Source organism: Eptesicus fuscus, chromosome 4 (assembly GCF_027574615.1).
Source record: "Eptesicus fuscus isolate TK198812 chromosome 4, DD_ASM_mEF_20220401, whole genome shotgun sequence".
Taxonomy (NCBI): Eukaryota; Metazoa; Chordata; class Mammalia; order Chiroptera; family Vespertilionidae; genus Eptesicus; species Eptesicus fuscus.
Genome location: NC_072476.1, coordinates 64,615,750 through 64,643,268, shown reverse-complemented (window position 1 = coordinate 64,643,268; position 27,519 = coordinate 64,615,750). Strand labels below are relative to the sequence as shown.

Below are 27,519 nucleotides of genomic sequence, written 5' to 3'. Positions count from 1 at the left end.
GGAAGAGATTAACCAAAGAACTTATATGCATTGCCCATGAACACAGACAATAGGATGGTGAAGGCCTGGGGCAAGGCGGGAACTGGGTGGTGAAGACCAAGGGGGAGAAAAAAATCATATTTTTAAAAAAGACCCTTTCTTCTAATGCCAAAATCAGATCAAAGTCTCTTGATGTCTATATAAAATCATCCCATTTATTTACAATAAAAATATTATAAAATTACAATCTATTAAAAGAAACAAAATTATTTTTTTCTTATAACACAGTATTTGCTATTTTTCATTTTAACTACAGTATAAAACTTACCATTTTCTGTAGCTCCACTGTACTTATTCGGCCTGCTTCTTTCTTCATCTGATCCACACATTTCTGGGCTAAGTTTAAGTAAGCTTGCAGGTGACTGCGCATCATGGCCAACCGTAAAACACACAGCAGGATTATTACCCAGAGTCGCAGAGTATCAAATGTAGCTTCTGTCATTCTACAGATCAAAAAGTTGACATGGTGCTCTCAAAGATCATATTATGCTAGCATGTTAGTTATGTGTTAATGTTCACCATAACCTATAGTTAGAAACCTACACTTAGCTACAGTTGGAGATACAAAGCAAAAGTATCCCACTCTGCCATAGACTTGCCTATATAACATAGTACTTTCACTGGCATAACAAAACCAGATAGATGAATGTTTCATGAAAGTAAAGTAGGAACAGATATCTAAAGGAAGAAAGAAAGTAGAGTAGTACTTAGGATCCTTTTCTCTATCTATACTTCTCCATGGAAAAAAAATTGACTGTGAAATAAAAAGAAAGAGGAGTTGGATGCTCTTAAAAGAAAGAAGGAAAGCACTGGAGACTGTGGAACTATTGAAGTCTACAGTTGTCCATGTGGAAAACAATACAGTATTTAATAAATAGAACAAGCACAGACTCTGTTTTGTATGCTAACAATTGTAAACCTACTTTTGCTCCTTCCTGTATTGTGGCTAGAAGATGCAAGGCCATCCACAGCCCTGCACCTTCCAGGGGGCCTATAGACAACACTGCTCTCGGGAGCTGTGCAACAAGGGGGCTTCACTGATAGCATCCTGAAGACAGCTATTACACAGACTTGGAGGGTGACAGATAATGGGAATGAAGGGAATAGAATAAAGCAGTGAATCAAAAAAATATTTGCTCAGTTTATGAGTTCAGGATTTATAATAATAGTGATTAAGTAGTACTTCTAACTCAGATTATTTAACTAACCTCATAAAGATTTGGTAAGTTGATATAATGGGTTATCTCGAGAAGAAGCTTGAGCTGGGATAAAATACCTAAGTAAAGAACAGGCAGAAGACATTTCTCCAAATTCCTGAAGTCATTGTAGGTTTCACTGTATATGTTGTATGTTCACTTTTGGTTTACTTCTTATGAGGTCACTGGCACACACAAATGACCACATTTTATATTTTTGATGCTAAATAAGAACACATGGATGGATTGAAATACATTTCTGGGTTGAAACTGCATTATAACCATTTTGCTTCTGACTACACATAAAGACCTTTCCATAAACCGTTTAGTCCATGTAATAGGAGAAAAACCTGTCACTTGCATTCTTCTTCATCACATTTTCTTTGATGGATGGGCAGCCATTCTTTCTCAATCTACCACATGGACTTTGAATTTTAAGCAAAAATTAAAAATCACCTCTGGGGGAAAAAAATCACCTCTGTCTAATCATCCTATATAATAAGACTAGGTGGCGTCGAGCAATGTCATCACAAGATGGCCGTCACAAGATAGCTGGCAGGGGAGGCCAGTTGGGGACAACCAGGCCTGCAGAGAGGGCAGTTGGGGGCGACCAGGATGGCAGGGCAGGGAAGTTGGGGGTGAGATCAGGCCGGCAGGGGAGGGCAGTTGGAGGCAAGATTAGGCTGGCAGGGGAGGGCAGTTGGAGGTGAGATCAGGCTGACAGGGGAGGGCAGTTGGGGGCAAGATCAGGCCTGCAGGGAGGGTAGTTGGGGGTGATCAGGCTGGCAGGGGAAAGCAGTTGGGGGCAATCAGGCTGTCAGGGGAGCAGTTAGATGTCAATCAGGCCGGCAGGGGAGCAGTTAGGGGGCAATCAGGCTGGCAGGCAGGCGAGTGGTTAGGAGCTAGCGGTTCCAGATTGCGAGAGTGATGTCCAACTCTCACGGGGTCAGGCCTAAATTGGCAGTTGGACACCCCCCAAGGGGCCCCAGATTGGAGAGAGTGCAGGCTGGGCTGAGGGACACCAGCCCCCCCATGCACAAATTTCGTGCACTGGGCCTCTAGTTTAATATAATGGTCTAACAAATAGAGAACAGGATGGAGCAGAGACAAGGCTGTAATTTTGTTTGAATTGCTTATGAAATGGATCAGAAATGGGGATGGAACAAAGGAAACAAAGATATAGAAAGACAATACTAGATCTTTATATAAAACAAATTTTTCCTATAATTTAATATACACACAAGGCAAAATTATTTATCTCCATTTCCTTTAAGCATAGTACTTGCTACTAACCTGCACAAAGTTTAGTTAGGGTAAAAGTGGGAAATGAATGTTGGTAAGTGCTGAGTGCTTTATATATAACAAATCTTGACTGAATAACCTTAGCCAAATTATTTAATTTCTGAGTCCATTACTTCATCTATAAAATGAGATGAGAACAGCAATCACACACAGAATTACTGTAAGAATAAATGAGATAAAATATGTAAAGTACCAACACCTAGCATACTAACTGGTGTATGATGGATACATCATGAATGCTGGTTTCCTATTTTCCTAATTAAACTAAAGCAAATATAAAATCAGAGAATATAATAATAGGAGTATAAAATCCAAAGTCTATGACCAAACTTCAAAGAAAGACGGGGAATGCTTTCAGCATCAAAGACATTAGTTAGAAGTATTTCTGAGATTTTGTCTAGAGCCCTAGGATTCTCAGGATATACACTTCCCCACCCCCAAATACAAACAAAGTTTATTTAGAAAGTCACAAAGGCAGAAGTGAACTGTGGAAGAAGTGAGCCAGCTGGGCTACATGGGCTCAGGAAACAAGTTCAGAGACAAAAGAAGGGCCCTTAAGTTTAAGGTAAGGTGACCAGGCGTACCGCTTTTGGCGGGACAGTCTCGATTTTTAACAATTTGTCCCATGTCCCACGGCGTTTTAAAAAAGTCCCGATTTTTGGAAAGAATGCACGACAAGCTAGGGAACGGCGGGAGAACGGGAAGGGAATATACGGTTTTTGGCGGCCATGTGGCTTAAAATTTAGCCAGGATATGACTTTTATATTATTTTTGTTAATTTTATAATGTTAAACTTTAATAATAACAAATAATGGTTGAGAACTGATTATCAAGAACTGCTTATCAAAGTTCGCATTGTTGATCAGTTGTTAGAATTCGACCACCATTGTTTGGACTTAATGAACAATGGCATTTTTTGGGATTGGCAACGACGAAAACATTTTGTAACTGTCTCTCAGACGATACACATCATACTGCGTTCTAGTAAGCTAGTTAAACAAGTGATGTCATTACAAATCAGCTATTCAGATAATTTAGGTAAGTAATTTATTTATTTATTTCATAAATCCATAAATTTTCTTGAATTTAGCACACAGCACTCGTATTATTTATATTTTATAGTGGCGGCAAAAAGTCTAGTGCCGGCCTTGAAAGTGACACTTACAACTTACGTTACGGCAAATTCAGAGGAAAAATAATACAAGTTAGTATTGTTATTATTTAGAAAGAAATATAGGATTAAAATAAATTTTAAAATATAGTTACTTTATAACAATCAAATTAATTTAATTTATAAACTAACAATATGTTCATGTAATTATGTACCTACTTACTGTGTTTTTAAGCAATATGTATATAATTTTAAATTATTTTTTTTAGATTTTTAACATAATGAGTAAGAAAAGAGGATGCAAATTCAACAATGATCTAAGAAGTGAATTTCCTTTTATTAAAAAAACCAAAAGCGATTACAAATAGACCAAATTTCTAATCAAGAACCCCGCCCCCCCCCCGGGCCGAAACCGGTTTGGCTCAGTGGATAGAGCGTCGGCCTGCAGATTCAAGGGTCCCAGGTTCGATTCCGGTCAAGGGCATGTACCTTGGTTGCGGGCACATCCCCAGTAGGGGGTGTGCAAGAGGCAGCTGGTCGATGTTTCTCTCTCATCGAGGTTTCTAACTCTCTATCCCTCTCTCTTCCTCTCTGTAAAAAATCAATAAAATATATTTTTTTTAAAAAAAAGACACCCTCCCCCCGCCCCCCCCGTCAATTGTGTCCCGCTTTACCAATGTTAAAATCTGGTCACCTTAGTTTAAGAGAAAGAAAGACATAGGCAACTCAAAGAAAGGGGAAAGTTTCAGGCATGCTAGAGGGAGGGAGGGAAGAAGGGAAGGAGGGAGGCGAGGAGAGAAAGAGAGGAGAGGGAGAGAGAGACCCCCTTTTAAATACTTTTTTACCATTAAGGCTTAATTGTGTGTAGGGAAAAACATTCTAACCTTTACTGGTACTTCCCTAATTCAATAAGATTAACTTTTAATAAACATTGTGGGCCTGGCTGGGGGGCTCTGTTGATTGGAGCATCGTCCCATATAACAAAAGGTTTCAGGTTCGATTGCTGATCAGGGCACATACCTAGTTTGGGGGTTCAATTCCAGGTCAGGGTGCAGACAAGAGGCAACCGATCAATGTTTCTCTCTCACATCAACATTTCTATCTCTCTCTCTAAAAATAAAAAAATAAATAAAAAAAAGTTATGCTCATCACTGATTATATACTCTAAGACAAATCCTGGATCTAAAAGTATACATAACATAAAATGCACACTGTGGAGTCAATGACTAGTCAAAATTTTCTATTTTAATTTTGATGAGGCAAAGCACTGAAGGGAATATTTATTAAGCACTTATTTCCAGCTGGTTGCATTACATGTGTTCTTTCATTTAATTCCAATGATAACTTTGTGAGGTGGATACTATTATCTTCATTTTCCAGATGGGGAAACAGAGGCTCAGTGAAGTTAAATAATCTCCCTCAAGTGACAGTTTTAGTGAAAATCAGAACTGGGGTTTAAACCAGCTCTGTATGAATCTTTCTATTACTCTAACATCATTTCGCAAGGCTAATGAGTTAACATATCAAGTACATTTATTAATGCCCTTTAGTAAATTATTTCTATGTTTCCTTACCATCTTCTTCTGTTAAAATATGGCTAAGTGGAGAGATATGACCTAATATTAGATAATAATGTCAAGGCATTATTTAAAATTTTGATATATAGGGAAATGTCCTTATTTTTTAGAGGTACACACTAAAGTACATAGGAATAAAAATGTTATGCCTCTAATATACTTGAAAAACTACATAAAACAAAACAAAAAAAGGGTGAAGCAAATATGGAAAATGTTATAACTACTATGGGGGCTTTATATATGAATTTCCATTTATACTTATTTTTTCCTCCATAATTTTCACAATCAAAACAATAAAAGAATTGCACAAAGTATCTTTAAAACAGGCACAATGACAATAGAAAAATATCAGATAATTTGACAATAACTGAAAAAGCAGGAAAAACTTGTAAGTATTAAAAAATAATGTTAATGCAGGGTAATAATCATCCACATTCATTAATAAAGTTCACAAAGAGTTAAATGAGGACTTGAGGCTTCACTTTTATAACACATTTTTAGCATTTCTATTTTATTTTAAAAATAGTGTCCTAATATTCTCCTTAAAAAATTTAAATACAGCATATAACATTTTTTATTATATAATGAAACAAAAATTAGCCCTCAAATACCCGTACTTACAAAGGGACACTTTCTTTACCCAATGGCGGGTTCATAATGTAGTCTTTGGTGATTGGTTTTACCCAGAGCAGAACCATAAATAAAGGTGCCAAGAAGTTGATATGAAGCAATGTTCTGAAAGTATGTAAGAAATAAACATAAAAATCCAGAAACAAAATACACTAATAAACTACAGAAACTTGGAACTTACATAACAAAAGTCAAAACTTATTTACAGTATTCTACATATTTAAGGTGCTACTATCACCATTATTTCATATTTATCATTAGCATTTAACACTGATTTGAACCCTTGCAAAACTACTTCATTGTTTTAATTTTTCAGATAAGAACATTTAGATCCATGAAAGTTAAAGGACTTGCTCATAGCAATTATTACATGTCAATGGCAGATCTAGCATTAAAATCTAAATCTGTTCACTTCTATTGTAGTGTTAGAAACCCCTCCTATCTCCCTGATTTAATACACAGGTACTTAAATGATTCTCTAACTTTACATAATCAATGAATTCAAAGATTTTTCAGTATACAGGAGTCATCGTTTGATACTTTTCAGTGTAGCTAAAACAACATGCCTCATTATTTACAATTAAGATATAGACTAGCAAGGTCCATAATATTAGAAGGCATACAGTAGATGGAACCTATTGCAACAACTTAGGAAACTTTCAATATATAATGATCATATATATTGTTCTAATTATGTTGTAAAAATCATAAATAATTTATAAGTTTTCTTCTTGGATATTATAAGAATACATAAAATAAATTTCCCTATCCTTCACTAACCAAAGAAATTTATATTACTCCTAATAAGGCAATATACTTTAACAGAGCAAAAGGTTTCAGGTATGAGCTATACCTTCATTAAGTGTTGTCCCAAATGTGTACCCTACAGAGTTACATGACTAGTAGGGGTTTCTCTTATTTTAGAAAAAAAGAGAAATCCTTCCGATTATTTTATTGCCATGTATTACTTTCATTATCAACCACAGTGAAGGGCTAAACCGGAAGGCTTAAAACACACACACACACACACACACACACACACACACACACACACACACACACAGAGCTGGGAACCATGAACACAGCTGGGAACCATGAACACCACACACACACACACACACACACACACACACACACACACACACACACGGCTGGGAACCATGAACACCTGACAGGGAAAGGTGGAACTCTGGTTCTAAGCTCTGGCATTAAAACAGGTACTAGTGCTTGGCCATGGGGGTGAGGAGAACACTGCTCTTTGTGCCAGTCATGCTACTCTCACAACAAAATGGGCTTGACCACACCCTTGTATCAGGCAGAGTGCTACAACACAATGTGGGGGCTACAATAAACTGAAAACAAGACTCTAAATCACTAAAGTGAAAAATCTTAAAAAGAAGCCACGTTTTAAAAGGAAACTAAAATGTGCCTCCACCACCACTTCAAAACACCACTAAATGTTTTTAATGTTTTTATAAAGTGATTCTCTCATCTCACAGGCTGGGTAACCCTTCGGGTGTGGGGAAGAAAGCAGCAGTATTAGGTATGCAGTGTTGCTAGGGAACACTCTAGTATTAAGGAGCAGCCCACAGCGGTTTCAGTAGCTGGTGAAGGACTCCCCTCCACCCACCCTTTCAGCTTATTTAAATCATAACACTGGGGTTAGTGGACTGAAGTGTGTGTGTAGAGAAGGGGGGAGAACCAGGTTTTGTTTTAAAAGAAGCCATTAGACAGACTGAATGGTGGGAGAAAGGCAGGAAGTAGCCAAGAGCATACTGAGTAAAAGGAGGAAAAAGAGGGATGAAGGAGTGTACAATGGTAGGTGAGAATAAGTGAACATACACACATATCTAAAAAAATGGAGGTAAGGAAAAAAACAAAAGACTGTCAAAATTAAAATAAAGAAAATGACATAGGTAAGAGAGATAGTAATATAAAAACACTACAGAATCAGCAATATTAAAGTATGGGTTTTTAAAGAGCAGAAATGTTAGGAAATGATCATTCAGAAACTTAATGACTATAAATACATATATCAAAAAGACTATTCTCAACTCAGGCTTCTCTCACAAAACAAAAAGATGAGGAGGGAACCTGGCTGTGGCTATGAGCTGGATCTATAAACCTGTCATTCTGCTAAGGTGTCTGCATCAACAACAAAAATTTATGATAACTACAAAGAATATAGTAAATGGGCTTTGAAGTATATATATATGTTTTCAAATATGGTATCTCCATTTTGAGAACTAAAATAAAATTTGATAGTTAAAAGTAGTCTATGATATTTGACATTGTACAGTACTAACAATCCCAAAATAAAACAATGCATCCTTCTAACAAGAGTTGTACAAACACCTGTTATGTATACATATTTTACTTTTAAAATTTAAAATTTTCTTTTTAAAATTAAATTTAAATAACACTGTTTATATACAATTTAAATAAAATATTCCATAGATCCTCAGTTCAGTTGTAGAAATTACAATATCAAAAACTGTCCTGGGTTAAAAAGTTAACATAAATAATGACATTTCCATTCTAGCAGGTAAAACAATTTAGCAATTGATTTTATATTTTTTAAAGCCAGGACTTAAAATTTGGAAGTGAATAAAATAAACTTGCTAATAGTAGAAAGAGGAAGTAGTGTGACATCAAATTAATTTTCAATATAAAATGTATGATTTCATTACAATAATATACCTTCATTAAGATGGAAAACATATATTTATCTGCATGTGCTTATGTACATTTTCCGCTTACTGTGTAATTTTTTCTGTTGCCAAATTCAGGGCATCCAGATGCATTTGAGCCAGCCGTAATCCAGGAAATGTCAAAAAAGCCCCAATGAGTGAACAGAAAATAGCCAGGAAAAATTTGAAAGTAAGTTTTGAAACAGGACCCCTAAAAATAAAATTTTTAAAAATCTGATAAATTTTTAAAGTTACCTTTCTAGGAATTTTTCTTTCTTCTAATCAATCATTTAAAAAACACAATAATAGTAATACACAAAGAGTGAACTTCTACAAAAGGACTGCACTTATCCAAATATCCATAGTAGAATTTAGTGAACTATAACTAAACCAGACATCTCTTTAGCCACATTTGAACAGTCCAACCTACATATTCAACATAGAATTTGATATGTAACATGTAAATATTCTATGAAAGATACTAATTTTATACAAATGTAAAAATTAAAAGAGTATTTCTAAAAGTGACAGTCCTATTTAAAACTCTTTCACTGGTTACAAATAAAGAACCACTCATAATAAATCTATTCTACTAAAAATGGAAAAATTTAAGTGATGCTTAATTAAAAAAAAAAAAAAAGAACTTACTGAGATTCTAAACCTTGCTTTTCAAGAAACTGCATCGCACTGTCTGAAAAATTTGTAAATCCTGTAGGGGAAAAATATTATTCTTACCACTGAAGTAAAATACAGAATCTTTCTTTGGAAATAAAATGCTAGAAAACAGAGCATCTTAAACTTTGAAGTGACTAGTTTAGCTCTTTCATGTGCTAATTAGCATGCCATAAATGCAATAAAATTTGGTTATTAGCAGGAACAGTCTTTGAAAACATCCTTTTGATATTTGTTCATTCCATGAATGTGCATAAAATTTGCATTAAGGTTTGCATCTGTGTTTATGTAAGTAAACTTTAGCATTACAGAAACTCATTTAATTATAAGGAAAAAGTGGGGAAAGAGTGCATGTCTGAAGAAAGGTAACAAAAAACTTAGCTAAAACAAAAGAAGAAGGAAGATCTTACTTAATAACAATAAAGATCAGTTATTTAGAACATTGCAAAATATGCACCTCTAATTTTAAAAACTTATCTGATGTAAAACTTACTTGAATATTGAAGTAAAAGATAGTAACACTAGATAAAGCAAAACTGATTTTTAAAGTTGTATGAATTACCTGTTTCGAGTCCAAATTCCAGATAATTTTCTGTTACAATCAAGACTGCCATTGCTTTCACGAAGAAAAAAAATCCAAAGGTAACACAGACTGATCTTTCACCACCATCTTTTACTTTAAAATAGTGTGTAGTTAATGAAAATAGAACTTTGCTGCAGAAGGAAAAGTTCAGGAAAAACCACAAATAACTTTGCGGGAGTCAGACACAACCATCTTTACAGGACTTGAATTCCAGTAAATTTTGACTACATTTTTATTTTATTTTATTCTACAACATGCTTATCTATGAGGTGCTCTTTGGAAGGAAATGAAAAACAAAAACACAACACAGTGAAAATTGGAAGTCTTCTAAGATATAGGTCATAAAAAAATGAAGCAAATCTAAGTGAAACCCATAACATTTAAGTGCACATACACAGATTAAGTTGCAATTAGGAAGAGAATGTATTTCTAGTTTGTCTGACTCAAATTTTACTAGGAGATTAGTAGAGTAATTTTATGACATAGGTTCTCAGTGACATGAAAAGCCAAGGTAGAGGTTATATTAGGGAACTATCTTTTATTGGGCATGTTTATTAAGTAGTTTAGATTTAGACTGAACGCACAAACACAAGTCATAGGAATCAACTGTAAATCACCCAGTAACTCAAAATCTGAGAATTTCTAATACCCACTGGTAAGCTGTGATACAAAACTAAATATCTGCTTCACCATTTCACAGTATGATTAAACAAAAACAAATTCCAGTTGAAAAAAACAGCCAAAGGTTCAATTAAAAATATTAAAACATTTTCATTTTATATGAAAATATTAAAGATATCATTTTATCTGAACTCCCTCTCACTAACTGATCAAGATCCGATTGATAGGTGATCCAAACTAGAACCCAGATTTCTATTATACTAAATTGTTCTCCTTGAAGGCATAAACCCACCAAACCAAATAAGGTGCTTGGCAAAAAAAAATATAGAAAGCATTTTTTACCTACCACAGTATGTCGAGCATGGAAAATAACGACAACTGTCATGTAGTACTTGTTAAGTGCTAGGCATTACCAATTAACTCATTTTATCCCCACATTAGCCAGCTATTACTACTTTTATAAATTAAAAAAAAAAAAAATCTCTGTCACAGACAGGTTAAGTAATTGGCCCATGAACACTCAGCTAGTTTAGAGGCGGTAGGGATTTCTAGGCCATCTGGATGCAGTCTATTCACTTACCAATCCTATATAATAAAAGGCCAGCAACCACAAGCATAACGACTAGAACAACCGCTTGACCAGTTGCCATGAGGTACATTGACCACCTCTTGGTCCCTATCCCCTTCTCCCCAGCCGGCAGGCTCTGATCAAAGCATGGTGAACAGTGAACCACAGCGAACGGAGGTGAGTGGCGGTGGGACGGGGTGGGACTGGCGATTGGGCAGAAGATGGCCCTGACCACAGGCTAGGCCTAGGGACCCTACCTAAGCACGATTTCATGCGCTGGGCCTCTACCAAAGTGTATGCAGCACGCAAGTAATGTGATAGTTTAGCAGTCACAGGCAATCTATATATATAAAAGCCTAAGCGACCAAACAACTGAATGACTGGTAGACCTGTCACTATGACACACACTGACCACCAGGGGGCAGATGCTCAACACAGGAGCTACCCCCTGGTGGTCAGTGTGCTCCCACAGCCAACCTCCCATGGCTAGCCAACCTCCCGCAGTCCCTCCTCCCCGGCCAGCCGACCCCGATTAGCCCCGATCACCAGCCAGGCTGAGGAACCCCACCTGTGCACGAATTCGTGCACTAGGCCTCTAGTCTTTTATAAAGAGAGCTGCCATGGCAGAATTAAACAGCTCTAACAGATTGAAGAATCCTTATTCAGGAATGGCTGGGCAAGGATAAGGACTTTTGGCTTACTCCTTAAAAGAAAGCTGTCCTGCCCTGGCAGGTATGGCTCACTTGGTGGGGGCATTGTCCTGTGCACCAAATGATTGCTGTTCAATGCCCAGTCAGAGCAGTGCAGGAGGCAGCGGAACTATGTTGCACTCTCACATCAATGTTTCCCTTCTCTCCCTTCCTTTCTCTCTAAAAATCAATAAACTATTCTTAAAAAAGAGTGGCGGGGGGGAGAGGAGGGAAGCTGTACCTTAACAACAGCCCTATTTAAAAAAACGGTGGATACAGTTATTCCCATTCTCTATTAGATACTACTTAGGATACTGGATATAAATCTAGAGTCAAGGCTGCTTCTGGCTACAGCACCTACCCTAAATGAGAAGATCTGAAGGTATTAAAGTAGATGACTTTTTGGCATTTTTCACATCAAACTTAAAAATGGAAATAAATCACTAAGAGAATTCACACGCCATAATATCAAGGATTCTTGTCTCTTATTCACTGCTACATTTAGAGCACCAAGAAGAGTTGTCCGGCACTCAAAAGGTATTCAACCAATCGGTGAATAAATTTTGCCATAGAAATAATGTTTTACACTGTTCAGTTTAGATAAGCTGAAATATCACTAACTGTATGCTTTAATGGCAAATAGATCTTTTGAAGAATAGTATCAAAAACAGTACTGTTTCCCCGGGACAATGTACTCAAAGAAGAAAACAATATAGAAACAGTTTTAGTCTGAGATCTGTATTTAGCTATTGGTAATAACAAAAATTTAAATTATTTTCCACTCATGGTTTTAAATTTAAAGGATTTCTGGGTTTTATAAAGGCAAAGGCTTTGATGAATAGTTCCCCCTTTAAAATGTCAACAACAACAACAACAAAAAAGTATAGGAATAGCTCATCTTTACCCACTTATTACTGGGGAAACTCAGAACAGTATGTGATGAGAAGTATCTTCATTAACCTTTAATCAAGTACCTCATTTTTCAGTGAGTATCATCCCTTTACCTGCCTTTCCCTGTTCTCACCTCAGTTAATTTCACTCTAGCTAAGCTTCGTATCACACAAATCTCTCTGCTTTTTTTCAAATACTATGATCTAAGATAAATACTTTCTCAAATTTGATACATAATTACTTATTAGCAGTAACATTATGTTCCTTGAAAAAAATATGGTCTTGTATGCTACATTATAGACCAAATGAACTTTCATGGGCTAATCTTGCTCACCCTGCCCCCTGTCCAGGGTCATTTATAGCATTATTTCTCTCTCTCTCTAAAAAAAAATAAAAATAAATAAATAAAAAGATTTTATTTCTAAGCATTTTAGAATACAATCTACATGTAAGTTGGAGATAGTATCTAAAAACTGCTGTACTAGGAAGTGGTTTCAACTTTTAAATCTATCTCTTTATAGACTATTATAATATTACTTATAATGCTTCATTTTATAAAATACCTCATTTGCCTCTAAGACAAGACAAAACCAGACAATGAAAAGCTAGATATAACCTCTGAACTTTTTGATTAAAAAGACCTCTGCATGTTTTCATATTTGCTATAATGAATGAAAATGCTTTAGGATGCATATAACCAAACACACATATTAGAGCTTCAGCATTCACCTTCTGAAGACATTTACCAGGTATGTTACTTTCATTCTAAATGTTTTCTTACATATTTACCATAACTCAGGTTAAATATATATATATATACACACACACACACACATATATATAGCCATTATTTTGAATAAATTACTTGTTTAGTATAAGAAATAAACAAACAAATGTCATTGATTTATAATTATTACTGCCACCAAATATTCAGCACCTTAACACAAGGTTATCTTGCTCAGTTTAACTCTGCAGTACTCTGGATATAGAACAATACAGAAATCTGAAACTCTACTGAAGTTAAAAGGCTAATCGGCATAGTATACATTTTCCCTAAACATATTTGTGAGTCTTCTTCCTATCTTGGCTAAAAGCTACTAAATAATTTATAAGCAATAAAAGTATACTGCATCACTGCAGAAGTTGGCATGATTCTGTAATATTAAGCTTAAGTAGAATTGTCAAATTAATAGAGTATCAATTTTAATTAGAACGATTAATGGGGGTTTAACAAAGTACATTTACTTTCCATGTCATTTTAAGCTGCAATGAGAATTTTTAAAAACTTCCACAACTTAATCATTGCATTCACACTACCACTATTTTTTCTCTTTTTCTATGAGAATATAATTCATTTCAGAGTTTCTGCATTTTTGCTCTCACATCAAATACAAACACTATAGTTGGTTAAAGTACTTAAAAGATTTCCAAGGAAAAAAAATTATGAAGACTATATATCCAAACAGGAATCTCTCTGACAGTACTCAAAAGTCTCCAGGTAAGAGAGAGAAAGCAGGACCTGTTCCACCATCGGTGCAAATTCAACCCATTAACCTAGTGAAAATATATGAATTATGATGACAGAAGCCAGCTGTGTGTGAGTAGACAGGAAAAAAGGTTGCAAAGCATTAATCTAAAATATCTTGTATAATCTAAGCTTTTGGAAGTTTTCTGGTTAACCAAGGTAATAAACACATTGTATTTTAAATTTACATTATAATTTATATTTTAGCAGTTAGTAAGAAGAAAAACTACAAAGTTAAGAGTTCTCTGCTTGCCGAAACCGGTTTGGCTCAGTGGATAGAGCGTTGGCCTGTGGACTGAAGGGTCCCGGGTTCAATTCCGGTCAAGGGCATGTACCTTGGTTGTGGGCACATCCCCAGTAGGGGGTGTACAAGAGGCAGCTGATCGATGTTTCTAACTCTCTATCCCTCTCTCTTCCTCTCTGTAAAAAATCAATAAAAAAAAAATATATTTAAAAAAAAAAAAAAGAGTTCTCTGCTTAAACTTTCTAATTTCTCTTCATAGGTGAAACATATATGAGTCTATTACACAATCATTTAAAAAATTAAACAATTTTAAAAGTATAATCTCATTTTATTTATGATTAATAAGGGATATTAATCATTCCCATGAAAGTTGAAGCCAGGTTAAATGTGAAAAATATGAAAGCAAATAACAAAGAAAAAAAAACATGTGAGTTTTAAATAAAATACTACTGAAACTTTTTCCCTTGCAAATGGTTGTTATAATGATGTAGAGAATCTATTTTTGAGCACCAAGTTTTCTAAGAAAGCAAGTTAAGAATAATTTTACAAGTCTTAAAAGAAACTTCATCTAACTTTCAACATTCAAGATAGAATTTATGAAACATAAACACTGGTAAGAAGAGTGGTAATAAGAATCTAGAATACAGATGCTCAAACTTCTCCCTTCAGGATATTCTAAATCCCATGTTCCTAACTTATTTCTTCTCCAAAACTTAATAATAAAAGAAATAAAACTGGCGATTCCTTTTACTAGTAGTATCAAACACAACAGATCCATCTCTTTCTTGGCATTATAAAGAAGAACTAGTACAAACTGGGAGACTAAGGAAAAAGAAACTAAAAAACAAAATATAAAAACTCCAGAACCACAATGAACCACTTTTTGAGATCTGGCTATGATCTCTCTCAATGCCTGAAGGCTCCAAGTACAGGTTGGAAAAAAACTGCTTCATATTTTACTGAAAATGGATACTGGAATCCAAAAGTGAAAAATTTCCCATTCATTTAGTTACACTAAAGAGCAAAATAACATATTTAGCCAAAACTGATATCAAACAACCAAAATGAAAATTTTCAAAGATTACACCCACTACCAAGCTTTGTTGCCATAGAAATGAATTATAAAATATGTTAACACTACCCTGGCCATGGTTAGAGCATCGGCCTGTGCACCGAAGGTTCTTAGGTTCGATTCCTGGTCAAGAGCATGTATCTGGGTTGCAGGTTCCATACCTGGCCCTGGTCTGGGAGCATGCAGGAAGCAGCCAAATGATGTGTCTCCCTCACATCAATATTTCTCTCTTTCTCCACCCCTCTCCCTTCCTCCTTTCCACTTTCTCTAAATATCAATAAAAAACTAGCCTAGGCTAATGATGTGGCAATCAGCTGCTAAAATAGTTGCTGCTAGTATTAGTGGAGAAATGGTGCGCCTGCGCGTAAGAGAAATGCATGCAACATGATTATAGTAATAAGTCATTAGCAAACATTGTAGTTGGTTATTCATAATTATGTATAGCCCTAACCAGTTTGGCTCAGTGGATAGAGCATCGGCCTATGGGCTGAAAGCACTTCCTACTATAATTTATTTGCCAAGTACATCATATTGTAGTGTGACAGAGTTATAAAGAAAGCATTCTCTTGCCCAGCTGGTGTGGCTCAGTGGTTGAGTGTAGACCTACTAACCGGGTCAAATTCGATTCCCGGTCAGGGCACATGTCTGGGTTGCACATCCCACACTATCTCCTCTCTCCCTTCCTCTCTGAAATCAATACTAAAAGTATATTTAAAAAAAAAGAAAGCATTCTCTAGATTTAGACTGCCTGGCTGAATCTTGGTTCAACTCTTACTATGTGATCCTCTGAGTGAAGTTAATTTTTTACCTTCCTTATTTTCAGTTTCTTCATTTGTAAGAGTACAACTAATACATCCACCACCTCAGAGGGCTGTTCGGAAAATTAAAGATGCCTTTCTAGTTTTTAGCAATAACTTGATGTTTTTGATATAACTGAATAAAACACCAAACTACAAATATCAAAAATATGGGAATGTACTCAAGGACAAAAAAGCTAAATTAATTTTTACTATGGATACAATTCTTAATTGTGTTTAAATCTTTAAACTTTCCCATGAAAATGTTATCTATGAGGTACAAGATTCTACAAAACGCAGCAGTGTGGGTATAAAATGAAAACACATGTAGGAGTTGACCTCTATATAAGTAGAAATTGGACTTCTAACTCTCCATTACTTTCCTGTGCAGCCAGGTAAACAAACTCCACTCTGACTCCAGCAGAAGCCTATGATTAGCCCCTGAAGAAACTGAATCCGAGGTACAGCAGAGTTTAGATTGAGGCAACTGTACTCAAAACAGAAAAATTAAGTGAAAGACAACCTACTCAGAGGCATATTCACCTTTGAAACATGCACACAGGCTTGTACACTCCAGGCAGGAGATTACTCTCCTCTACAGACATTAGCTTCAGCATCACCAAGTCATTCTTCAGTGAAGCTCACCAAACCCTACTTGCACAGAGTTCCCAAACTGTTTTTAGTGTCTGACTCTTAAATATGAAAGGAAAGCCAAGAATCCCCAGACATGATAGCAGGGGTTAGAAAACTTTTTCTGTAAAGGACCAGATAGTCAATATTTTAGGCTTTGTGGGCCACATACAGTCTCTGTATGTAGCATAGTCTTCTATTTTTAATTTTCCAAAACAACCCTTGAAAATTTTAAAATCCATTCTCAGCTCCACAGCTATAAAAAAAACAGAACGCAGCGCACATACAGAAAGCAGTAAGTTATTCACACAGAAAAGTAAACTACATCTGAAATACCATAGAAATAGATTTCAAAATAAAATTTCTCTAAGACTTATTTCCTTTGAATGTTTCTTCATAAATTGTCCACAATTGCCAAGTAAATTAGACTGATTTTTGCTTTTTATATATAAACTAGAGGCCCGGTGCACGAAATTCGTGCACGGAGGGGGGTTGTCCCTCAGCCCAGCCTGTACCCTCTCCAATCTGGGACCCCTCAAGGGATGTCCGACTGCCCATTTAAGCCCCATCCCACCGGGATCGGGCCTAAACGGGCAGTCGAACATCCCTCTCACAATCCAGGACTGCTGGCTCCCAACTGCTTGCCTGCCTGCCTTCCTGATTGCCCCTAACCGCTTCTGCCTGCCAGCCTGATCACCCCCTAACCACTCCCCTACCAGCCTGTTTGCCCCCAACTTCCCTCCTCTGCCGGCCTGGTCACCCCTAACTGCCTTCTCCTGCAGGGTTGATCACCTCCAACTGCCCTCCCTTGCAGGCCTGGTCCCTCCCAACTGCCCTCCCTTGCAGGCCAGGTGACTCCCAACTGCCCTCTCCTGCTGGCCATCTTGTGGTGGCCATCCTGTGTCCACATGGGGGCAGGATCTTTGACCACATGGGGGCAGCTATATTGTGTGTTGCAGTGATGATCAATCTGCATATTACTCTTTTATTAGATAGGATAGAGGCCTGGTACAGGGGTAGGGGCCAGCTGGTTTGCCTGAAGGGTGTCCCTGATCAGGGTGGGGTTCCCTTGGGACGTGGGGCGGCCTGAGCGAGGGGCCTGTGGTGGTTTGCAGGCGGGCCACGCCCCCTGGCAACGCAAGCGGAGGCCCTGGTATCTGGAATTTATTTTCCTTCTACAATTGAAACTTTGTAGCCTGGAGCAGAGCCAAGCCTGGGGCTCCCTCCGAGGCCCGCAGCCATTTGTGTTGGGGTTATAATTGAAACTTTGTTGCCTTAAGCGGGTGGGCCCGGCCAGGGTGTGTGGAAAGCTTTGCTTCCCCTGTTGCCACCACAACCCTGGCCTGCTCTCTCAAACTCCATTCTGCCGCCATTTGTTTGAATTTGTTTACCTTCTATAATTGAAACTTTGTAGCTTGAGTGGAGGCTTAGGCCTGCAACTGCTGGCAGAAAGCTAGGCTTCCTCTATTACCTAGGAAACCTTGCTCTCTGTGGCTGTAGCCATCTTGGTTTGGGTTAATTTGCATACTCGCTCTGATTAGATGGTGGGTGTGGCTTCTGGGTGTGTCGGAGGTATGGTCAATTTGCATATTTGTCTATTATTAGATAGGATACAACCTGATCATATAAATAATATTTGATAATATACCAAAATAAGCCTTCTATATTTACAGATGATGTATAACCAAAAACACTTACTAGGTAAAATCATGGCATTTATCTATTTTTGTCTTAGTGGGAATAATGGGCAAGTACCTTCACTATGAGTAAACTCCCCCCCATCTTTATCCTTCTATTATTATTTTCATAGATCATTCTGTAGATTTTCATAAAGAATATTACATTAGCCCTAACTGGTTTGGTTCAGTGGATAGAGCGTCGGCCTGTGGACTGAAGGGCCCCAGGTTCGATTCCGGTCAAGGGCATGTACCTTGGTTGCGGGAACATCCCCAGTGGGGGGTGTGCAGGAGGCAGCTGATCGATGTTTCTAACTTTCTATCCCTCTCCCTTCCTCTCTGTAAAAAAATCAATAAAATATATTTAAAACAAAAAGAATATTATACTAGTGAACTAGAGGCCAGATGCACAAAATTCATGCAAGAGGTGCTGCCCTCACAGCCACAGCGGCTTGCCTCGGCCCTCGCAGCCCCGGCTTCATCTGGAAGGTTGTTCAGCTGTCCCGTCTAATTGGCATATTATGCTTTTATTATTATATTCAAAATTACATATACAAATAAAGTTATTTTCTCTTTATTTAATAATTTATTCCCTTATTAGCCCTTCAGTCCTAGTTGAATGTACTGCCTACTTAAGTGCTAAGTTATTTTGCTTTATATTATAAAATCTCAATCCTTAAAGTAAACAGAATATTAGGGGTAAGATAAATTTTTTTTCTGCTATATGTATGATATTTTTAAAGTTCTAATTTAATATCAACTTTTTTTGCAATTGGAATTTGGTCATAATTTCTAGATGCAAATACAAAAACTACAATAGAAAAGAAACCATGGATAGTTAAAAAGATTACTCAGTAGGAAGTATTTTAAATATATTTATCTTCAAGGTGGGAATAAGAGCTTTCAAATGATAAAAAGGCTTAACTTTAGTTCTGAAATGGCAAATCTCTCTCAAATCTAGGATAACAAAATATACTTATCAAGCTACTAATATGTTTTAACTTAATTTGTGTTTCACATTGCTGTAAAGACCCTATTCTTGTATTAAGAAAATGTCTTCTATCCCTAGCCGGTTTGGCTCAGTGGATAGAGCTTCAGCTTGCAGACCAAAGGGTCCTGGGTTTGATTCCGGTCATGGGCATGTATCTTGGTTGGAGGCTCCTCCCCGGCCCAGGCCCTGGTAGGGGCACATGCAGGAGGCAACCAATCGATGTGTTTCTCTCACATCGATATTTCTCTGTTTTTCCCTCTCTCTTCCCTTCTCTAAAAATCAATGGAAAAACATCCTTGGGTGAGGATTTAAAAAAAAAAGGAAAGAAAAAAGAAAATGTCTTCTGTACTTCAATATTTTGAAATTATTCAAGATAATTTATCAATGCTTTTTTGAGAAGGCAAGAGATCAAGCAAGATCATATTCTAAGAAATATTTTGTTGCCAATAGACAAATCAAACAGATAGTCTCCTAAGGAATAAACACAGAAATTTACAGAAGTTTCTCTTATTGTTTCAACTCAACTAAGTTATTTTCATGTAAACTGTTAAAAAAAAAAATCTTGTTTTTGCTACCTAACAATAAAAAAACACTGTTTTCCCATTCAAATGGTTAAACCTCCCCCACCTATTTTTCCATAAAAAAGGCAACTAAAATACCCAAAAAACATACTATGCATTCTCACTGCAAAGAAACCTAGAAACTATACCAAGAATCTGCTATAGTATGTACATTGAAAACTAACAATAAATACATCGATCCTATGACCGTTAAAAAAATGAAACAAAACAACCAACTTGGATAATTTTTAACTAAAATATTTTTTCATATTTTGAGATAAAGGTTTAATTAGTATATTTAGTTACAAAGAAAAGAAACCTAAAATTTTCTCAGAGATAAACTAAAAAGTACTATGCATAGGTAAAACTCATCCCTCAAGAAGCTTATAGCCAGCCAGCCTAAACCTAGCCAGACTATGGAGGAAATAATAGCTAAATATTTTAAAAGGGGCAATACACAGGCTTCCTTGAAAAATAAAAGGATCAAGGAAGTAAACACGCAAGCAAGCAAGCAAACAAAAAACCTATTATCTAATCTCCTGCATAAAGTGCAACAAAAGTTACTCTTAAACTTTTAGATTCAGAAGGAAAATGATAATTTCCAAGCTGAAATAAAAGTAATACTCAATTATAAACTAATAAACAGAAATATAGCCCTATCTCCCAACTAAGTTCCCTATATAATGCTAGGTTTCTGACCTGAAAGGTGAATTAATTTGGCAGCATTAATGTCACATATCTCTAAAAGTTTATAAAAAAAACAAAGCTTTGACACAAAGCTATATACAAATTTTCAAGACAAGTACCTTGGCTCAGATTCAATAGCTTTGACTCTGCTTCTTTCTCCTAGGAGACCTTAGTATCTTATGCAGTTCACTTCAGGGTGTAGTGTTGTGTTTTTCTTTTTAATCTAAAGCAGACTATTTTTGTGAAGTAAGAATACAGTAATTTAGAATATTTTAAGGAATTTAGAAAAAGTGACTTAAGTTTGCTGTTGTTGTCTATTTCCTACAGCAAACAAATAGAACACTTAAATTACAGACCTTTAGTTTACAAATCTACATACAGAATTGAATATTTAACACAGATAACCTTAGAATTTATTTCATTTTAAATCATTCACAACTTTTTGCTTTGTATAAAATTTTCATGTCTGGAAATCAATAGAAATTAAAATTTTAAAACACACCCTTAAAAACATATATAATAGGGCTTTGTACCTTAAACCATCCACATTGTAAAATACAAGCGCTGTGGAAATGTGACTAATGATCCAGTCCTTTAGCCAAATATAATAGGACTACTGAGAAGCTTTATCACTTTGTAGAATAGCTTTCTTCTCACTCAAATTCACGTAATTGATTCAATATTACTCTGTGATACAGCTTATTCATAAGAGAAGGTTCTTTTAAAAAACTGATTGTAGAGTATTTTAATTTTTAAAAGTTTTACTTCCACCACAAAATCTGTTTTCTTCAAAAACCACTTTTACCTTTTTATTTTTCCTTCATTCATAAATTAAAATATGCTTCACATTATAATATCAGCATCATTTCTCCAATGTCTAAGACTTCATGGGCCATCATCCTAAAAAGATAATTATTACAATTGCTCCATCCTCACTGTAAGGCTTTCTTTACTCTTTCATTACCTTTCCACACCACGTAACTTGGCATAAATGGAATTGGAACACAAAGACTTTGTCAAATAGATGGTAGAATTACAAATAGGTAGGAGAGTATCTGTTTGGGTTTAGAAGTAAGATTGGAAGCAGTGTGATAGCTAAGATGCATCAATTGAAGCAAAAAGCAGAGCTGATGACAAGAGGTGCTCTGTTTTATGTTTCAGAGTTCAAGATTTTAGGGTTATACATTTAAAAAAGTCATTCTCATGATTTTAGAGATTTCAAGGTTTTGTAAAAATTTTAATTGTTGTCATATATAAGTATGTCAAATACAACAAATGAGGGGGGGGGATAACCATGGAAATAAAAAAAAATATTTTCTCCATCACTTTTAAGTGAGCCAATTATTTAAGTTATGTATGTCTAATTTGGGGACCACTTTAACAAAGGACATTGTGCAGAGAATTTCTGAATCAACTGATGTATCTGTAACTCTGCAATTAAGTGAAGCTATTGTCCTATGTAATCAACGGAGACATGTGTTTGACTAATAAGTAGGCACATACTACAAGAAAGTAAAGAGAAGCCAGACAGGGTCACTGCAGCTAGACTGTGTTCATGGGCTATGAAAGGCTTACCAGATATGGTATAACTAAGATGAAAGATAGGCAATAAACAGACTCCTCCTTGGTGTTAATCTGGATATCTGGCATTTGATTCTGATTTCCTGCATGCCATGGAAGACACTAGGTCATTCTCTCACATGGTACAAGTTCAAAGAAAAATCACATACCCAAGCATAGACATGATTCTCCTTTCCTTCTTCCCTAACCCCTTTATGTAGGGTCAAAGTTGGCAGAAAATAGCCTGGATTCTAAAGCCCTTCAGCCTTTTCTGTCTTCTCTGGGATGGAGAGACAGGCAGCTACTAGATTCTGGCAGGGATGCTATTGTTTGGTGCCTTTCACAAGCGCACGGCTTAAAACTAAGCAGAGCCAGTTCAGTGCTGAAGATTGTGTTGGACCTTTGCTCTCACATTAAGCATTACTGAGTGAAATGAAAGATGAAATTTATTCACATAAACAATAATTGGAGTAACCAATTAAGTATATTTTTCTAATTTCTTGGTAAGTAGATATTAAGGGCTGTATATACATTAAATAAAACTGAGTATCAAGAATATGCATTTATATGTAAACATCATCTGACTAAAGGATATTTTCACATATATAATACTATAGAATTAAATAGTAATATTTTAAATGCTCCACTTTTAACTTGCTCTTGAAATTAGCACAACTGACAACAGCTTAATCAGTATTTCTACCCAGAACAATATATACTTGTGAAGATGTTGACTCTTAAGGCTTTGCTCTGGCTCTTTTGGTCTAAATTATACCTAAATCAATCCAAAAGAGTCAAGAGAGAAATAGCACAGTGGTGCTGAATGTCAAATCATATCATATAATTTAAATAAAATCCACTTACAGCTTTAAAATCAGGTTAGCAGTCTCTGGTTGAATATAAAAGATGTAAGACATGCATTTATACTGCTTAGTCCCAAATTCTAACTAAATGAACCATATAGGAAGGAGAGTAAAAATCCCCAAAAGCAAAGAATAGGAAAAAAGGTGACAAGAGAAAAGAGATTTCAACAAAATTTGGAAGACACTAAGTATATAGACAAACAATAACTTTTTTAGGTTTCAGCTTTCTTTGTTATGCTGGATCTACAATAGGAGGAACCTAGTAAAAAGACAATTCATTCAATTATATACCCAGGAAATTGGGAATTGAACACAGCGGGTACCTCTGAAGGCAGGGTTGAAGAATGGATGAAAACAGAATGATTGGCTGAACTGGACTTCCCAGATCTTTTGTTTCACCTAGTCACATAGTTTAGATCAGGGGTCCTCAAACTTTTTAAACAGGGGGCCAGTTCACTGTCCCTCAGACCGTTGGAGGGCCGGACTATAGTTTAAAAAAAAACTATGAACAAATTAGTATGCACACTGCACATATCTTATTTTGAAATAAAAAAACAAAACGGCAAAAACACCTGCATGTGGCCCGCGGGCTGTAGTTTGAGGACGCCTGGTTTAGATGATGGTCCTTCCCCAATTCTGGCAGAATCCAGAAGAACTAATGTTAAACCAGAAAAGATTGGGCTTGGGAGTACTAGACAGAACTTGGGGTTACAATGAAGAGCTGAAAACAAGGGAAGGTAGTATACAGACTCACATTTAAATTACTGTCTGCACACTGAATACTAAGTCTCTAAGTCTTCTTCCCTAATCAGCGACTACAACCACTGGCTGTCAGACATTCCCCCAAAGATAAGAAAATGCACAAATCTTTTCTGGAGAAAATGATAAGCTCAAGAACCTGCAGACACTGATATTTAGAGGTTCCTCCTAAGAATGCTGCCAGGCCCTGGCTGGGTTGCTCAGCTGGTTAGAGCCAAGGTTGCTAGTTTGATCCCTGGTCAGGGCACATACAATAATCAACTAATGAATGCATAACTAAGTGAAAAAAATGAATCAATACTCTCTCTCTCTCTCTCTCTCTCTCTCTCAAACCAATAAATAAAAATATTTTTTAAAGAAAAAAGATTGCTACCAGGTCTCCAATTCATCCAATAAAAATCCCACCAATCAATAAGCTCCCGCCACTTACAAAAAACTTCCAATATTTTCATACCACCCTCTTGAATATAAACAGGTACTCAAAGATCATAGCATAGTATGCTAATTAGACTGGACAGCCGAATGACTTCTGGATGAAGCTGCGGTGGTGGGGGACAAGGCAGAAGTGGTTAGAGGCGATCAGGCCAGCAGGGGAGGGTGGTCAGGGGCAATCAGGCTGGCAGGGGAGGGCAGTTAGTGGTGATCAGGCAGGCAGAGTGGTTAGGGGCAATCAGGCAGGCAGGCAAGTGGTTAGGGGTGATCAGGCAGGCAGCAAGCAGTTAAGGGTGATCAGGTAGGCAGGCAGAGTGGTTGGGGTGAGCAGGCAGGCAGGCAAGCAGTTAGGGGTGATCAGGCAGGCATCTAGAGTGGTTAGGGGCTATCAGGCAGGCAGGCAGAGTGATTAGAGAAATCAGGCAGGCAGGCAGAGTGGTTAGGGGCAATCAGGCAGAGTGGTTAGGGGCAATCAGGCAGGCAGGTGAGTGGTTAGGGGTAATCAGGTAGGCAGGCAAGTGGTTAGGGGCAATCAGGCAGGCAAGCGGTTAGGAGTCAGTGGTCCCAGATTACGAGAGGAATGTCTGACTGCCAGTTTAGACATCCCCAAGGGGTCCCGAATTGCGAGAGGGTGCAGGCTGAGCTGAGGGACCCCCTCACCTCAGTGCACAAATGTTGTGCACCGGGTCTCTAGTCTTTAACGTAAGTATGATTAAAATAAAAAGGGAGAGAGGGGAACTCAAAATAAACAATGCAAGGCTCAAGTTAAAATGTAAAATATGTTAATATCCTATATGATAAAGAGATAATATGCAAATTGACCGTCACATCCTCACACAAGATGGCCATCCCCATGTGGTCACAAGATGGCCTCCACAAGATGGCCAGCAGGGGAGGGCAGTTGTGGGTGATCAGGCCAGCAGGGGAAGGCAGTTGTGGGCAATCAGGCCATCAGGGGAGGGCAGTTAGGAGTGACTGGGCAGGGAGGGGAGGGCAGTTAGGGGTGACTGGGCAGGCAGGGGAGGGCAGTGGGGGCGACCAGGTCAGCAGGGGAGGGCAGTTGGGGGCAACCAGGCTGGAAGGGGAGGGAGGGCAGTTAGGGGTAACCGGACAGGCAAGGGAGGGCAGTTGGGGGTGACCAGGCCAGCAGGGGAGGGCAGTTGGGGCAATTGGGCCGGCAGGGGAGCAGTTAGGCATCGATCAGGCTGGCAGGGGAGTGGTTAGGGGTGATCAGGCTGGCAGGCAGAAGCGGTTAGGGGCAATCAGGCAGGCAGGCAGGCAGGCAGGCAAGCGGCTGAGAGCCAGCAGTCCTGGATTGTGAGAGGGATCCCAGATTGGAGAGGGTGCAGGCTGGGCTGAGGGACACGCTCCCCCACACTAGTGCACGAATTTTGTGCACCCGGCCTCTAGTCCTTAGAAGTAAAAAGATATTACACATCCATGACACATGAGTGCTATGGAAATGGAACACTCAAGAAAAAGCTCCCAATAATTAAAAAAATAAGAGTTGACACAAAAATTTCAACAGAAGGGTTAAAAAAGAAAATTAAGAGAAAAACCAAAAATATAGGATAAAATAGAAGGGGAGATAAGAAAATTAAAGAATCATTCAAAGAAATCAAACATCTGACTAAAAAAGAGTTTCTGAAAACAAACAAACAAACAAACAAACAAACAACAGAAAACAGAGAATCTTACCAAAGAGACAATATAAAGCTATGGATAAAAATAGCAGACTAATCACATCTGCTTACTTTTGTCCCCTCCCCAGTCCATACCAAAGTGATGGCAAAAGAATGTTTCTGTTTTTAAATACATAAATACAGTGAATGAATGAAAAAAAAAAAACAGTAAAATTTTGGAATCTAGAAAGCTGGCAGATAAGTGGAAAACAACTAGACAGAATGAAGAAGCTTAATCAGAAAGCCAAGATGCAATCTGATTTTACTTGCAGAACTCCCAGAAAGGATTGAGGAACTGATCAGATCGGGGTAAAAGTGTGAATGAATGTGTGTTGTTGGTGTTATTAGGAAAAAAGAACTACTAAAAGTAACTACTTTAAAAAAAAATAACCAGTTAAGATTTCCTCGCCTCAAAGAAGTCTGGAGATTTATGCTTTGGTGAGGATCTCTGGCCTATCCAGATCAGTGGTTGGCAAACTCATTGGTCAACAGAGCCAAATATCAACAGTACAGTGATTGAAATTTCTTTTGAGAGCCAAATTTTTTAAACTTAAACTTCTTCTAACGCCACTTCTTCAAAATAGACTCATCCAGGCCGTGGTATTTTGTGGAAGAGCCACACTCAAGGGGCCAAAGAGCTGCATGTGGCTCGCGAGCCGCAGTTTGCTGACCACGGATCCAGATGATTCAACAAATTCCTTCACATTTGCTCAGAGCTTCCATTCAGTCTTTTAGTGCCTCACACTTAAACAGGCAAATGTCACCAGATCTAAGAAGTCTTTAACATGAAAGACAGTAACCAAACCAAACAAGAACAACTTAGAGGGAAAAGATACTTGGCATAAAGGAAATCTTTACAAAATCTATCAGTATCTCAAATAGACACAAGACAATGTAATCATAAAACAAAGAGGATTCCATAAAGTAGGGGGAGGAGAAACAAAAAAAAGATCTTGAAAATTAAAAATTATAGCAGAAATTAAAAACTCAACTAAAGCACTGGGAAGGTTGAGAAAATCTCCCAGAAAATTACAAAATATATAAAAACGAAAACATAAACACACATGAGAAAACCAGTCTTAGACAACCAGTCTAGGAGGTAATAGGACACTATAATGCTTAGGTATAAATATTTTCATAGGTGTAAGTAAAACCCACTACTAATTTAAAAACAAAAAAAAGTCTGTTTACTTTCTGGAAACAGAAGGAAAGAAAAAAAAGGGAGAAAGGTGCAATAATATCTAAAATTAAAGAAATACCATTATCACTTAACATTTAAACTTATGGAAGAAATCCTAAAAGAAGTAAAGGTGGCTTGACATGAAACTCAGGAAAGGAAAGGCAGGCAACTGACATCTATCTTTCCTTGCATTTCAATTTTTTTAAACATTTACCTCTACTTCGAAATTTTTTCAGTTAAATAAAGAGGATTTCAACAAAGAAAACTTCTCTAATGATCTACATTCTTTTTT

General features: G+C 37.1%; 1 protein-coding gene across 1 annotated transcript in view; it reads right to left on the bottom strand.

The window, feature by feature from the left end:
* TMEM161B (transmembrane protein 161B) overlaps positions 1-27,519 on the bottom strand; it is a 69,735-nt gene that overhangs the window by 3,306 nt on the left and 38,910 nt on the right. Inside the window, exons 6-10 of the mRNA XM_008162011.3 lie at positions 9,780-9,931; positions 9,194-9,254; positions 8,616-8,756; positions 5,847-5,960; positions 308-482 (exon numbers count right to left, since the gene is read on the bottom strand). Coding sequence (XP_008160233.2) covers positions 308-482; positions 5,847-5,960; positions 8,616-8,756; positions 9,194-9,254; positions 9,780-9,931 — 643 coding nt within the window. The remainder of the gene's footprint in view (positions 1-307; positions 483-5,846; positions 5,961-8,615; positions 8,757-9,193; positions 9,255-9,779; positions 9,932-27,519) is intronic.